The 13,121-nt window shown below is 53.1% G+C and overlaps 1 protein-coding gene across 3 annotated transcripts in view; it reads right to left on the bottom strand.

Annotated features, from left to right (window-relative positions):
* The window catches only part of LMO1 (LIM domain only 1), a 39,146-nt gene extending 26,424 nt beyond the window's left edge, over positions 1–12,722 (bottom strand). Inside the window, exons 1-3 of one of the 3 annotated variants that reach the window (XM_053561366.1) lie at positions 12,654–12,722; positions 12,124–12,510; positions 7,061–7,320 (exon numbers count right to left, since the gene is read on the bottom strand). In XM_053561366.1, the coding sequence (XP_053417341.1) occupies positions 7,061–7,085 (25 nt within the window). In that variant the 5' untranslated portion in view covers positions 7,086–7,320; positions 12,124–12,510; positions 12,654–12,722. Of the gene's footprint in view, positions 1–6,571; positions 6,715–7,060; positions 7,321–12,123; positions 12,511–12,653 lie in introns of those variants that run through there. The other 2 variants (XM_053561367.1, XM_053561368.1) reach the window with 2 other exon arrangements.
* Between the last annotated feature and the right edge of the window lie 399 nt (positions 12,723–13,121).

Below are 13,121 nucleotides of genomic sequence, written 5' to 3'. Positions count from 1 at the left end.
AAAACTGCCAAGCCAAGCCTAGCCTAAATCATTGACCTACAGACTTTTAAGCTAAATAATGTTTATTGTTCTGAGCCTCTAAGTTGTGGGGTAATTATACAGTAATACCTAATTAATATAAGTATATAACACAATGCTTAACTTTTAAATAGAGATTCAGCAAAATGATAGGTATTGTGTTTTTATGACCCCCAAAAGCCTAAGGGACTGAAGCCAGAGAGAGCATACGCTAACTGTGCAAAGACCAATGTCAATTCACACAGGCCTGTGACTTCCTGCTTTGTCATGGACATTAGGTACTAGTTAGGCATTATAGGCATTGTAGGGATGAGAAAACTGAGATCCAGTAAGTTATATGAAGTTATACAGCAAATGGCTATAGTGCTGCAGGGACTAGAACCCAGGTGCACTGAATAATGATAGCACACTGCACCTGAAGACAGTGGGACACTCAAGAAAGCCCAGTCGACCTCCAGGGGAAGGGGCATGAGATAAGTCTAGTGACCTGACCTGTAACACTTCCACACTTGGCATCTGCCCCTGCAACCTGGACCAGCCAGCTCACTCTTCTTATACCAGCTGCTTTTAATTCATCCTCATTTATGTCAGCCACTATAGTCTCCTGCCTTTGACAGAACACGAGATGAATACATTCCAGCCAAGGAGGGACAAGCTTATTGCTAGGTTGGATGGATGTGTCTCTGAGCGTGGCCTGGAATGATCCATGAGAGGCCTTGGCCAACTAAAGTGGGAAAGGGCATGCCAGGCAAGGGGGACGAGGGGAGCAAGCGTGTAAAAACAAACACTAGGTCTGCATAGAACACAAATCCAGGTGGACATATGAGACTTGCTCAGTTGAGATGATGGGGGTGGGGGCAGCAGGTCACAGGCAGAATGCAAGGGTAGTAGAGGTTGGCTCAGTGTGGTTGTTTTTTTTTTTAGAAACAGAATTTCACTTTGTCACCCTGGGTAGAGTGCTGTAGTGTCACAGCTCACAGCAACCTGCAACTCTTGGGCTTAGGCGCCCGCCACTATACCCATCTATTTTTTGTTGCAGTTTGGTCGGGGCCGGGTTCGAACCCGCCTCCCTCAGTATATGGGGCTGGCGCCCTGCTCACTGAGCCATAGGCACTGCCCTCAATGTGGTTGTAATGAGCACCAACAGAAAGATGGTAGGTGTGATGGGATGATGGTGGTGGCCGAACAGTAAAGGGTAAGTCCAGAGTCCCAGGTGAATGCAATCTAGCAGTGTGCTGATACATGCTTAACAACCAGCTCTTCAGGAAAAGCCCTGATCTGTAGCTTTTGCCAGTTTCCATGGTGCAAATATTCCCACCACAGATGATTTCAAGCTATCAACGTGATGTCTCTGAACTCAGAGTTGGGAAGAGAGGCATAAAATTAGCTCTTGCAAGCAAGTACAAGTTAACTCTACTGGAGTAGTCCTATCCTGAGTGTGAACCTGCCAGGAAAACTCACTCTGGAGCACCACAGAGAGAAACCTGAAGTGGGAAGTTGTTCTGCATTCCTCAATGCCCTTCAACTCTGGGCAGGGAAGGCAGGGAGATGGGCTATATGCCATATATACCTCTGGGGCTTCATCAGTCCAAAAGGCCCAAGATAGGTTAGCACCCATCAGCATCTTCCAGGACGACTTACATCTGAGGATAGAATCACATCTTCTAGGCTGTCTGTAGGCTCGCTAGGGCCATATCTTGGACACCCAGGCATGCAGTCCCAGTCTAGCTAATATTCCTCTAAGTAGGTCAAATGTTGCCTGGGACACCCATGTCCTTTACTGTACTTCTTCCCCAACTCCTTCTTTTTAATACCTATGATCAGGGATTTCTGGGAGGCCCTCTGGCCCCTGGAGATGAATCCAGTATTGGCCTCCCTGCTACATGGCAGCAGCTCTGCCCTTAGTGCGGCACAGTTCTGGAGGGAGCTCCTAACTCTCTGGGCCTACAGCAGCTTAGGACCCCAAGATGGCTCAGGTCCCTTCCCGTCAGCCTCTCCAGCTGTACATCTCTATGTTCTGCTCAAAGATGGCTCAGCCTACGCAGCAATAGCCACTTCCCATCTCTGGCAGCCTCCCACTGGGCTACCACAGAAACTCATGTCTCCTTGGCCCATGACCACAAAGGGTCACCCACTGAAGTTCATCAGTCATCATTCATCTGGTCCAAGGGTGAGAGACCAAAATAAACCTCCTTTTTGTCCTACTCACAAATGAAGCCTACCCAGAGGTTCCTTAAATGGCAGCACCGGGGACAGCTGCCTGCTCTGACTCTGGGACATGGGGTGGGGGATCAATTCTCAGGAGGGATGAGAGGCAGGCCCTAGCTCTAGGAAAATGCACATTTCCATGTGCTAAAAACATCTTCATGGGATGTGTTCAGAGAAAGAAAGGCAGCTCCCACAGCCGTAGAGGCCAAGTGAGGGGCTGTGCCCTCACTTAGCACCGGCACACAAAGGGTGAAGCTTTTAGGCGAGCAGCGGCCAGTGATCTCAGCATCCCCTAGTCCTAATGCTCCTGAAAGGCTCTCTCCTGCTCCCTGTAATTGGGCATCAGTAGTTAATGCAGTATTGACTGCATTATACGCTCCCGTGCCTCCCCTCGCTAATGCCAATTGCATCACCTTGTACAGTCACTGGCCTGCTTAGCCAATAGCCGTTAAAAGCAATCCAAATCATGAATCATATGGGAAACTTTTAGCAAGACACTGCCATCCAAGGAGACAATTTACAGTTGAGTTAATCTGGGTACATTAGCGAGACATGGATTCTGGACGACAGACCAATTTATGTTGTCTCCCTGTCCCCCCTTAGTGCTCTGTGTGGGCAAAGGAATGGAAGAGCAGGGAACACAGAGAAGCACCTGCTTCTTTACCTAGGGCCGGGTTGTGGGGAGACCCGTCTTTACAGGCTTTCTGCCCAGCTGAGTTCGGGCAGGAAGGGAAAGCAGCCATACATGCTGCTCAAGATTTGTGATGCCTCATTCTCAGTAGAGGAGGGCTGCTGCTGGGGTTGGTTATAGTACATGCAGATGGTGGCACCCCCATCTTCTAGGCACTGGGTAGCACAGGATCGGGGCCCCACCCTGCCAGCCTCACAAGGCCTTTACCAGTTCTCAGCAGGCAGTAGTGCTGCTTGGCTCTGCCTTCCTGCTGATGGGCTGGTTCTCTGGCATGGAACAGATAAAGGCCCACTCCTTGTCTCCATCTCCAGGACTGGGAAGGTCCTGGCCAGCATCTGAAGGACCATCCCAGGAGGTCCTGCTGGTGGCACTGGTCAGTACCCAGGCACAGGTGCTTACCTGCTCGGGAGGATCCACCGAGTCAGCCATGGGGGCTGTGCTCCTAGCAGTCCATTAACAATGGAAGACTGTTGTCTGGTCCTCCTCAGTGTAGCTCTACTCTCCTTAGGGATTTTTACTTATTAAAAGTGCTCTAGGAATCATGTCTGGTGTTTAGTTCCACAATCTGCCTGCTGTTTGCTGTGGTCGCCCCAGTCTCCCTGCTGGGCCTCTACACAGGCAATTTATACTCACTTGCCCTTTTCCAGTGTGTGTCTGGGAATACACCAGCACCCCCTGCTGGATGCCCCAGCATCCTCTCCTACTAGGTTCCCCACAGCCCAGTGCTCTCACTGTTCCCGGGGCCTCTAGGACCCTCTGCTGTCTGCCTTTATTCGCAGGGATCTTCTCCAATAGCCCAACAGCTAATTTGGCAGGGTTTAGGGCAGTAGCTCCCTCTGCTCCCCTGGGACTGCAAGCCTCCCCTGAAGCCCATAGCCTGATACCAGCCCAAGCCGCAGGTGCCAGGGGAAGGAGGACTGTTTCTCTGGGAAAGTTGCAGTTCTCCCTTGCTAACAAGCAGACCCAGCAGCATTTAGAAAGCCTGGACCCTGAGTTCCAGTAAAGTGTAGATAGCTAGGCCAAGAGCAGGCACCAAATGAAAGCAATTAATCTTAAAACCAAAGTTTAACCGTTTGCAAAACAGATCTTTCCATCTCTGTGGTGACCCTTCACTGCTCGACCTAATGGATTACTTTATTAATAATGCACTGTGCTTAAAAGCAAAAAAAAAGTTTTTTTTCTGACAATTCAATACTTCAGAAAGTCTCTTAAACCCGTTGCTACGGCAAAACGATTGATATTTTATTATCTTTCAGAAGTGCAACATGAAAGCCCTGCAGCCCAGCAGAGCAGGAGCTTTGGTCCTCAGCAGCTGGCAGACCCGACGTCAACCAGAGGAGCCCCAGCCTCTCCCGACAAGATGCTGTCAGGTGGAGAAAAGGCATTGGGGATGGTTAATAGGAGCCCTGAGTCCCTCTTGCAGCCAGACAAAGGGTGCTGAGTGCATCCCCAAGGAACACACCATTTGGGACCCTGAAGGGGGAGGCAGTGCTGCCACCTAGCTCAGATAGCCACCTGCTTGGAGGGCATAAGTGTTCAGGAAGAAGTTAGGCAGTCAGTTTGGAGTGGCAGGTGAGTGGATCCAGAACCTTTCTTTCTTTTTTTTTTTTTTTTTTATAGAGACAGAGTCTCACTGTACCGCCCTCGGGTAGAGTGCCCTGGCGTCACACGGCTCACAGCAACCTCTAACTCCTGGGCTTCCGCAATTCTCTTGCCTCAGCCTCCCGAGTAGCTGAGACTACAGGCGCCCGCCACAACGCCCGGCTATTTTTTTTTGTTGTTGCAGTTTGACCGGGGGGTTTGAACCCGCCACCCTCGGCATATGGGGCCGGCGCCCCACTCGCTGAGCCACAGGCACCGCCCGATGCAGAACCTTTCTTTCTCCTCTTGTTGAAGGTGCCACCTTCAAGGTTTCCTGGAACCGGAGCAGTCAAGACTAATGAGGAGTAGAGAATGTATTTATGAGCAGAAAGGTTGCTTTTGGAGGATAGCTCTAGGCAGGGCATGACCCCAGCAGCCTCCCTCCCTGGTGCTGTAATGAACCCCAGAGTCCAGTAGCATCAATGGTAACAGGCACCAATTGTTTGGACAGGACACCGTGGGGACAAGGAGGCATCTCAAGCTCTCTTCTCCAGCTCTGGCAGAAACCAAAGGAAACAGGGTGCTGAAGTGTACTACAGATAGTCTAGAGGCAGGAGACTGGCTGAAATGACCTTCGGAAATCCATTCCCACTGAGGGTTTATCTGAAACCCTCAGAATTATCACAGAGCCCAAAGCACTCTGGAGTGCCTGGACAGACATCTAGTTCCAAGACTCTGGGTGAAGTGGGGGTGCCATCTTGTTGGCATGAGACCAATCTCTCTGGCCTAAGGCCTCTCATATACAGAGCCTGGGTCTTCTGAAGTCTGGGATGCCAAATGACCTGAGTGAAAGATGTACCTGATTTCTACATATGCCCCATAGTGAGAGTATCCCCAGGCACCAAGTACTCTCTGCACTGTTTTCCCTAAACCTGTCATTATAACTGAGAGGGAGAGTGAAGTCTAGAGATGGGCATGACTGTTCCAAGGTGACACAGAGAGATCATGATGAAAGGTGCTAAGTCAAGGCCTCCGCCTTCTCTATCTGGCCTGATCTCAGACCCCTTCTTTCCCTTTTCTTTATGAAGTTTTCTGATGGCTCAATTGGGGCTCCAGCGGAGGGGTCCGTGAACAGAAGTCACTGAAGACAATGGCACACTCCAGCCAACCCAGAAGCACTTAGTTCCCCCCTTTCTTCTGGTCCTACAGGCAGAGACACAGCTTGTGTGGGCTGTAAATGAGAGGGCTCTCCACATGCCATCCCCAGGCCAGACACTTTATATACTCCCTCCTTGCCAGATGTCTCAGGAGATGGTAGTAAGCTGGGGCATCAGCACATGGTAGCAGCAAAGTGAACATTCTGTTTGACCTTGAGCAAGTCACTTAAATTTGCATCATCACCTAGTGACCAACGTCAATAACATCATAACCCTAGGGGTAGAGAGCACAGGCCCAGTAGGGGTTCTAGAGTAGAAGGTCAGAGAATGGCCACCCAAGTTACTCCAGGAGGATTCCCACCAACTCACAGCAAACAGACCTTTCAGTTCTTCACCAGTGATAGGAAGAAGGCGGCAGTGTTGGTGCCAACCATCACACACAGATCTCCCTACAACATCAACACACAGCCTCATCTACAGAGCAGGATGGCCTGAAACACCAACCTTTAGGGTTCATCTTAGGTCACAGAGCACCCACTTGGTTTTACCCCCGGGGGCTGGGATCCCAATCTTCTAGGACATTTACTGCGGGGCACTCCCCACCAGAAAGGCTTTGGGGTCTATGAGACCACCTGCTAGTAGCTGCCAGTAGCCAGGGAAGCCCTAGCAGTCTTCTGGGCTGCACTGAAGGAAGCTCCTTGACGACGACGAAAGGTCCCTGCCACTCTCACAGGCCGCTCCTGCACAAGGGCCACGGGCCAGTCGTGGGACACTTTCTTCCTCCAGGCCAAACTCTCGCCTCAGCTCTCAGGGAAATACGGAGGCAGTGGGCCAGAGCAAGGGTGTCTCTCTTTCTCACCGACCACGCTCGCAGGCAGTTGTCCCCCAAAGGGCCCAGACCAGCCTTCCCGTTTACCCGGTCCTCCGGCGCTCCCACTCGCCCCAAGCTCTGGAATCTGGTTCTCTCCCTCGAAGCCGCTGATTTGCTGGGCGCTCAGAGCCTCTCGGGTTACGCGGCCGGCGCAAGGGTGATGGCTGCTGTGAGAGGAGCAGCCGCAGAGACGAAATGCTCAACACGAACCGCCACAGCGGGGAGATCAGAGCCGAGCCAGAGCCTCCACGCGGCCCCGCAGCGCATCACACGGCCGGCGCGCAGCTCACCAGCTGGCGGCCGGGCCCGAGGGACGCACGGCCCGGAGCTTGCTCCTCACTGCCCCCCGCCCCCGTCCCTCCCGGGCTCTTGCCCCCACCCTGCGGCCCCTGCCGGTTGTATGCCGCCAGCCCTGCAGTCCCAGCACGACCCGGCATGTGAGAGCCTGCGTCCCCGCGTGTGTGTTCCCGCGCGCCACTGGGCGGGGGGCACCCAGTGAGTGGGGGGGCTTCGGGACCCCCTCCTGCCACCTACCGTCCTCCTTGTCCAGCACCATCATCTCGGGCGCTCCGTGTCCAGCCGCAGCTCGGCTCGGCTGGGAGAAGGGCGCCGACTCGGGACGCGCTTCGGCGGGGCGGCCGGTCCTCGAGCAGCGAGCGGGCTCTAATTACCCGCTTGTCCGGCTCTTAACCTAGATTGCACTCAGCTAGAATTACATTCAGGAGTGAAGCACTTCACGGATACAAAAGCAGTCTCACCTACTTTTGTGCCTCAGAATTGCAAGGAACTACGAACTGCAATTTAGAGAGGGGGGAGAGGGAGAGAGAAGGGGGAAGAGAGGATCAGAGCCGTTTCTTTGATTCTCACCTTCTAAATGGCTCAATTTGCCCAGTATAATCTGTCTTAATGTAATTGCATTTGATAGCTCATAACCCTGGCTCTGGCAACGACATAGCTTTCAGCCTCATAAAGTGTTTTCCCCTCGGATTTAATCTGAATCTCAATCTAAAATTATATTCAAAGAGAAGGGGGAATCTCGGCGGTCGTCTCCCGCTGCCTTTCTCCCTCAATGTATGAGGTTTGCACTCCTGCCACTGAATAAATGCACACATTTCCCGAGGCCCCCTCCCTCCCGGGTTAATGGGGAGTGGAGACGCGAGGCTGCTTGGCTCCGCAGCGCCACCTGGAGGTCTCTCGGCCCCAGCTAGGCTCGTGGCTCCTCTCCATTCTCAGGGTCCTGGTCTCCAATGTTTGTCTGGTGGACTGAACCCCATCTGTTACTCCCAGACCCTCAGCCTTGATTTTTGCCCAAACAATAGTTCTCTGATCCCGGTTCTTTTCCTTCCTTCCAGGATTTCCCGGAGTTTCTGGTTGTTTCCCAGATTGCTTGGCAAAGTTAACTTTCTGCTGGGCTCAAAAGCTCCCATCCTGAATCATAGAGCATTATCCCTGACCCTAGAATGCCTCCTCCCCCATATACACTACCAAGAGCAGAGCATCCTGATTCCATACAGTGGGAGAGCTTTTCTCAACTTCTCTCTGAGCAAGCACAGGTTTTCTTATTTCACAATATTTACTGAGCATGTATTATGTGCCCAACACCATTTTTAGGGACCGGGGCTATAGCAGTGAACAAAACAATTCTTGCTACTATTATGGAGTTGACAGTTCTTGCTCTGTAACTCATGAGGAAGGAAAGGAGACAGTGTCCGTCTCTTCTCCTGGACCCTGCTGCTCCTTAGAACCCTGAGGCTGGCGTCCAGATTGCCTATTTCAGGAAGGCCACCAACTTTTTTAATTCTAACAGTTTTTTTCCTCCTCCTAGACCCCAGAAGCCTGCCTGTATAAAGTTCCAGGTAGAATGGAAATAATGTTTTTTCTCCAGGCCAAGAAGGGGTCCAGACAGATGTTTGGGGGCCTTAGTCCTAGCAGTCACTTCTGAGGACTAGATCCAGGCAAAGGAAATGAAGCTGAAGTCTCTGAAGGGGCCAAAGGCCACCATTTGGGATTTTATTTAATCTCTGCCAATTACCAACAATGGACCTGAGCAAGTCATTTTCTTTGGGCCTCAGTTTCCCTGTTTCTGAAGTAGGAGACCTACTCTTCCTGTCTCTAAGGTTGCATGGAATAATACATGTGAATGTGTTTTGTAAACTGTGACACTCCAGACAGTTGGTGGGGGAGGGAAGAGATTATCTGCTACAAAGGAGACCTGGAGGCTGGGTCTTGCCCCTTAAATCCTGGGAGGTCCAGTGCTTGACAGGGGTGAGAATGGGGGGCTGCTGCCCATCTTCCTCCCTCCTAGACAGGGAAGTCAGGCTTTGAGAAAACAGAAAAGCCACTGCTTCTATTGAGACACTTTATCCGCAGCCCAGAGGTTTCTCTTTCCCCTTCATCTTGAATACTTAATCCTAATAGTCCTTGAGTATATTTGATGTTAAATATATCATCTTGCTCAGACTTAATGTCCCCCAGGACTATGAGCTTGATCTCTCTCCTGTCACTGTGGGCAGAGGCATGCCCTCAGGGTCCAAAGGAGGCTTTGGTACTGCTGCTGCTGCCACCAGCACATTTGGTGCTATCATCTTGCCCTAGCCAGATCTGGGGGGCCAGACCGTGCAGCAAACACAGGACAGGACTGGCTGGCAAAGAGCAGCTGCTTACTATAGAAACCTCTGTTCTACATGGAGGCATTCACTACATAAGTGCAACTGCTTTACTCTTGACCTCCAGGAGTGGCTTCTCCTCACTTTCAGAGTCTGGCCCTTACCCACAAACCAGGAATCAACTATCTAGGGCCACTTTCCCACTCTCTTGTCTACGTGTTGTCTGTGGGACTCTTTGTTTCAATAACAGATCACTCCAGCCTCCAAGGTACCAAATTAGCTGCTGCATGGCTGGCATCCCTTTGGGGAATCAGTGCCCCTGTACCTCAAACCCGGAGCCTGGAGCAGGCCTGAGATGTTGAGCAGCAGGCTGCAGAAGCGGGTAGGGGATGACAACAGGGGACTTGTGATGCGTGAGGGATGCTTGTGCCCCACAGGCACCTCTTTCTACATCCCCAGCTGTGAGCACAATGCTCCCAAAATGATCTGGAGGGGAACCTCACAGCTGCCCAGTAAGTCTTGGAGGGTTTGGGGCTTGAGCTCCCAGCTGGGAAGGGGGCTGCTGGATTGACAGAGGCAGACAGGAGCCTCTCTCATCTGATCTGGTGGCCTCCCTCTCAGCTTTTAAGTAATTGCTGGGCAGGCAAGTAACTCCTACCCTCATACTCACCCCCACCCAGCTGCCTCCAGGTCCAGGGACACACCCACATCACCACTGGGAGTGGAATCCTCAGACCCCCTGGGGCTGGGGGGGGAACACTGTCTTTGTACATTCCACAGGTGATGAGTGCGTTCTCTCACTTTGACACAAGAGTGCTCCAAAATGCCCTTGAAATGCCTGTGGGGACAGCAGGGAGAGGCCTGGTGATCAACCCCCAAGGTTACTTGGAGGAGAAAGGGGATGCTACTGGCTGCCTTACAAATTTCTGGGCAGGTCCCAGCAATTTGTCCCTGCACCTGGCAGGAAAGTTCTGAGAAAGAGTTCTTGCATTGAAGGTGGGGGTGAGAGACAGTGGGACTTGGTGCCCAAGGGCCCCGGCAGACTAGATATTCCAGAACTCTTTGGTGGAGGCTGTCAGATGTGCATCAGCCTCAGGGCCTCCTCCCAACACAGTGCAGCTGCCTTCAAGATGAAGGTACAAGCTGGCCTCACAGATGATGCCCAGAGAGGTATTCAGGGTGACAAGGGCCCCTTCTCTGTAGCCACCACAGTGCACAGGACAGAGTAAACCTACAGACTTTGCAGTACAGTCAGGATCCCTGCTGGCTGTGTTCAGATGCCTGGCCCTTCTCTCTATTTACATAAAAGCAACCAATGCACAGCAATTTGCAACTAGCCAGAGTGGAGAAGAGCATAATTGGCAAACTTTTCCTCTTTTTGTTCTGAAGAGCCTGGACAGGCCTTCTCAGAAGCTGCAGTCATAAATTGGTAGGCCTTGCGGAGACCTAAGCCAAATCTGCGCCCCAGAAAACAAGTCGCCCTCACCCCTTGATAAAGGTCAACCCACTCTCCTGTACAACAGCCCTCAGAAGGTTGCAGGAGAAGGTTGCAGGTGTAGGCTGACCAACTGTCCAAGTTTACCCTGGGATTGAGGGGTTTCCTAGGATGTAGTACTTCCAGTGCTAAAACTGAGACAAACCAGGACACCTCCCAGATCACTGTAGTAGGAGGCAGTAGGATGGTATATGGGGTTAGTGGGGCCAGAGAGAAAAGCCAGGCAGCAGACCCTTTCCTTGTAGACAGCAGCTGCCTCTTAATCCCAAAATTCCCAGCCTTCCGTTCTATCCCGTCATTCACCAGGTACTAATAGACTGTCTCCAGCCTTGGGCATGGTCCACAGGCCAGTCACGGCTGTGAGTTCTGAGAGAATGGCAGTAAAAAGGGTATATTCTGGACCCAGAGGTGGAATGAGATTTTGTGAGACCTCAAGCTTACTGCAGTTTGGGGATGGTGGTTCTTTAAGAAAAAGAAAACAGGCTCAGAGTGTAGCACAGCGTTAGAGTACCAGCCAAATGCACTGAGGTTGGCGGGTTCCAGCCCCGCCTGGGCAGCTAAACAACGACAACTGCAACAAAAAATAGCCAAGTGTTGTGGTAGGCGCCTGTAGTCCCAGCTACTTGGGAGTCTGAGCCAAAAGAATCGCTTAAGCCCAAGAGTTTGAGGTGCGCTGTGACGCCACGGCATTCTACCGAGGGCGACATAGTGAAACTCTGTCCAAACAAAACAAAAAGAAAAAATACAAGATTACTAATGAAAAGTTATCACCAGAGACCTTGCAACTGAAGGACCCCCCCAAAGACCCTAAATTTTATTAGCTTCAAGGTAAAACAGCCTCTGGTTGAACCTGATATTTTGGATTGGTGTACCCACCTACTCCAACAGTGAAGCACCTCCCAAGATTGAATTGATGGCACGGTCCTCGCCAATCTTGCCAGTGAAAGAATCCATGTCACCACCCCGCAGCTATGAAGTCCCAGCCCCAGAACCATAATGGTTTGAGTGCACCCTCTTGCACCTGCAGGTTCTCATGGCATCCCCCTCGGGGCTCCTTCTCGCAGTAGCTGAGGAGGAGGGGCGCAGACACCAAGACAGTCTGGGAGACTGGATGACAGTGGGCACTGCCTGGAAGCCCGAGGCGCGGGTAGCAGAAGCGCTCCAGAAGCCGGCAAGGCTGCAAGAGCCAGTGAGGAAGTTCCCGTCCAGAGCATGAGGGGCCCGCGGGGCTCCGGAGGGCTGTGAGACTTTCTGATCTCGCAGAGGAACCTCCGGGACTGAGCCTGGCACCCTGGCACCGCGGACACAGGCACTCACGCACTCAATCAGTCGCCGCGCTTCTGGAAGCCGCCAACCAGCACCAGGCTATTGGTGCAGGCGTGGAGGGCGCTGCCACCACTAGCCGGGTGGCCTCGGCCGGTCCCGTTTCGCAGCCTCTGCCCGGTGCCCCACGCGCTCCCACCCCCCTGCACCAGCACCGCCCACCGGGCACCTACCGTCCTCCTGGTCCAACACCATAGCCCCCGGCCGCTCCAGCTGGGCACGGGCAGGACGCAGAGGAACGCGCGGCTCGGACTCCTGCCGCTGGCCGCCTGCGCGGGCTCCGCGCCCCGCGAGCCGCAGCCGCCGACCGGGACGGACCGACCGGCGCCGGGAGAGCAGCCCCGCGGGCAGGGAGTGCAAGGGGAGGCGGGGAGGCAGGGAGGGCGCGGCGCGGCCCGGGGGCGCGACCGCCGCCGGGCTGAGATGGCCGGAGCCGCGCGAGCAGCCGCTGCCCGGGCCGGGCCGGAGCCGGAGCCGCAGCCGCGCGCTTCTCCCTCCACGCCGGCCGCGCTCGCCTCAGCAGAGTGAAGGCTGCATTTCCCAGGGCCCCTCAGATTCCCCTGTTAATTAAATCAATTCATTATGCTCAGATCTGATTAGCGGCCCTTCCCCCCCTTTGAATCAATTATTCAATACACAAACATAATTGCTTGGGCCAGAGGTGCCCGCCATTAGCTTATTTAACTCCAAGGACACTAATTACCCGCAGGGCACGGGAACTTTTCTCATTAATTCTGACAAAACACAAAAGCACAGCCAGAGTGTGTGCGTGTGAGGGACTGTGTGTGCGTGTGTGTGTGTGTGTGTGTGTGTGTGTGTGTGTGTGTCAGCGCGCCAGTCAGCGTGTGAGACCGCATGCCAGAGAGAGGGCTGTGTGAAGTGGTGAGCCCCTTGTGAGTTTAAGACGAGCCAGGGATTAGGGGGCGGCAAGTGTGCAATTTAGGGTGGGAGGGTGCGGTTCTGAGCCGGTGGCGATGCTGTCGTCAGTGTGGGACTCTGTGAATTTCTGTGTAACTCTGGGTCTGGGGACTGTGTGCCAGGCCCGGAGCCCCAGCACAGGAATGTGTGTGAGATTCCAAGAGTGCTTCTGTGTGTCAGCGCCAATGTGACTCCATGAGTACTGTGGCAGGCGCCTATATCCCCTTTCTTTTTTCATTACCGCCCTCCCCAT

Source organism: Nycticebus coucang, chromosome 14, assembly GCF_027406575.1.
Source record: "Nycticebus coucang isolate mNycCou1 chromosome 14, mNycCou1.pri, whole genome shotgun sequence".
Classification (NCBI taxonomy): domain Eukaryota; kingdom Metazoa; phylum Chordata; class Mammalia; order Primates; family Lorisidae; genus Nycticebus; species Nycticebus coucang.
Note: the sequence above shows the minus strand (reverse complement) of the source record. Positions and strands in the feature narration are given on the sequence as shown.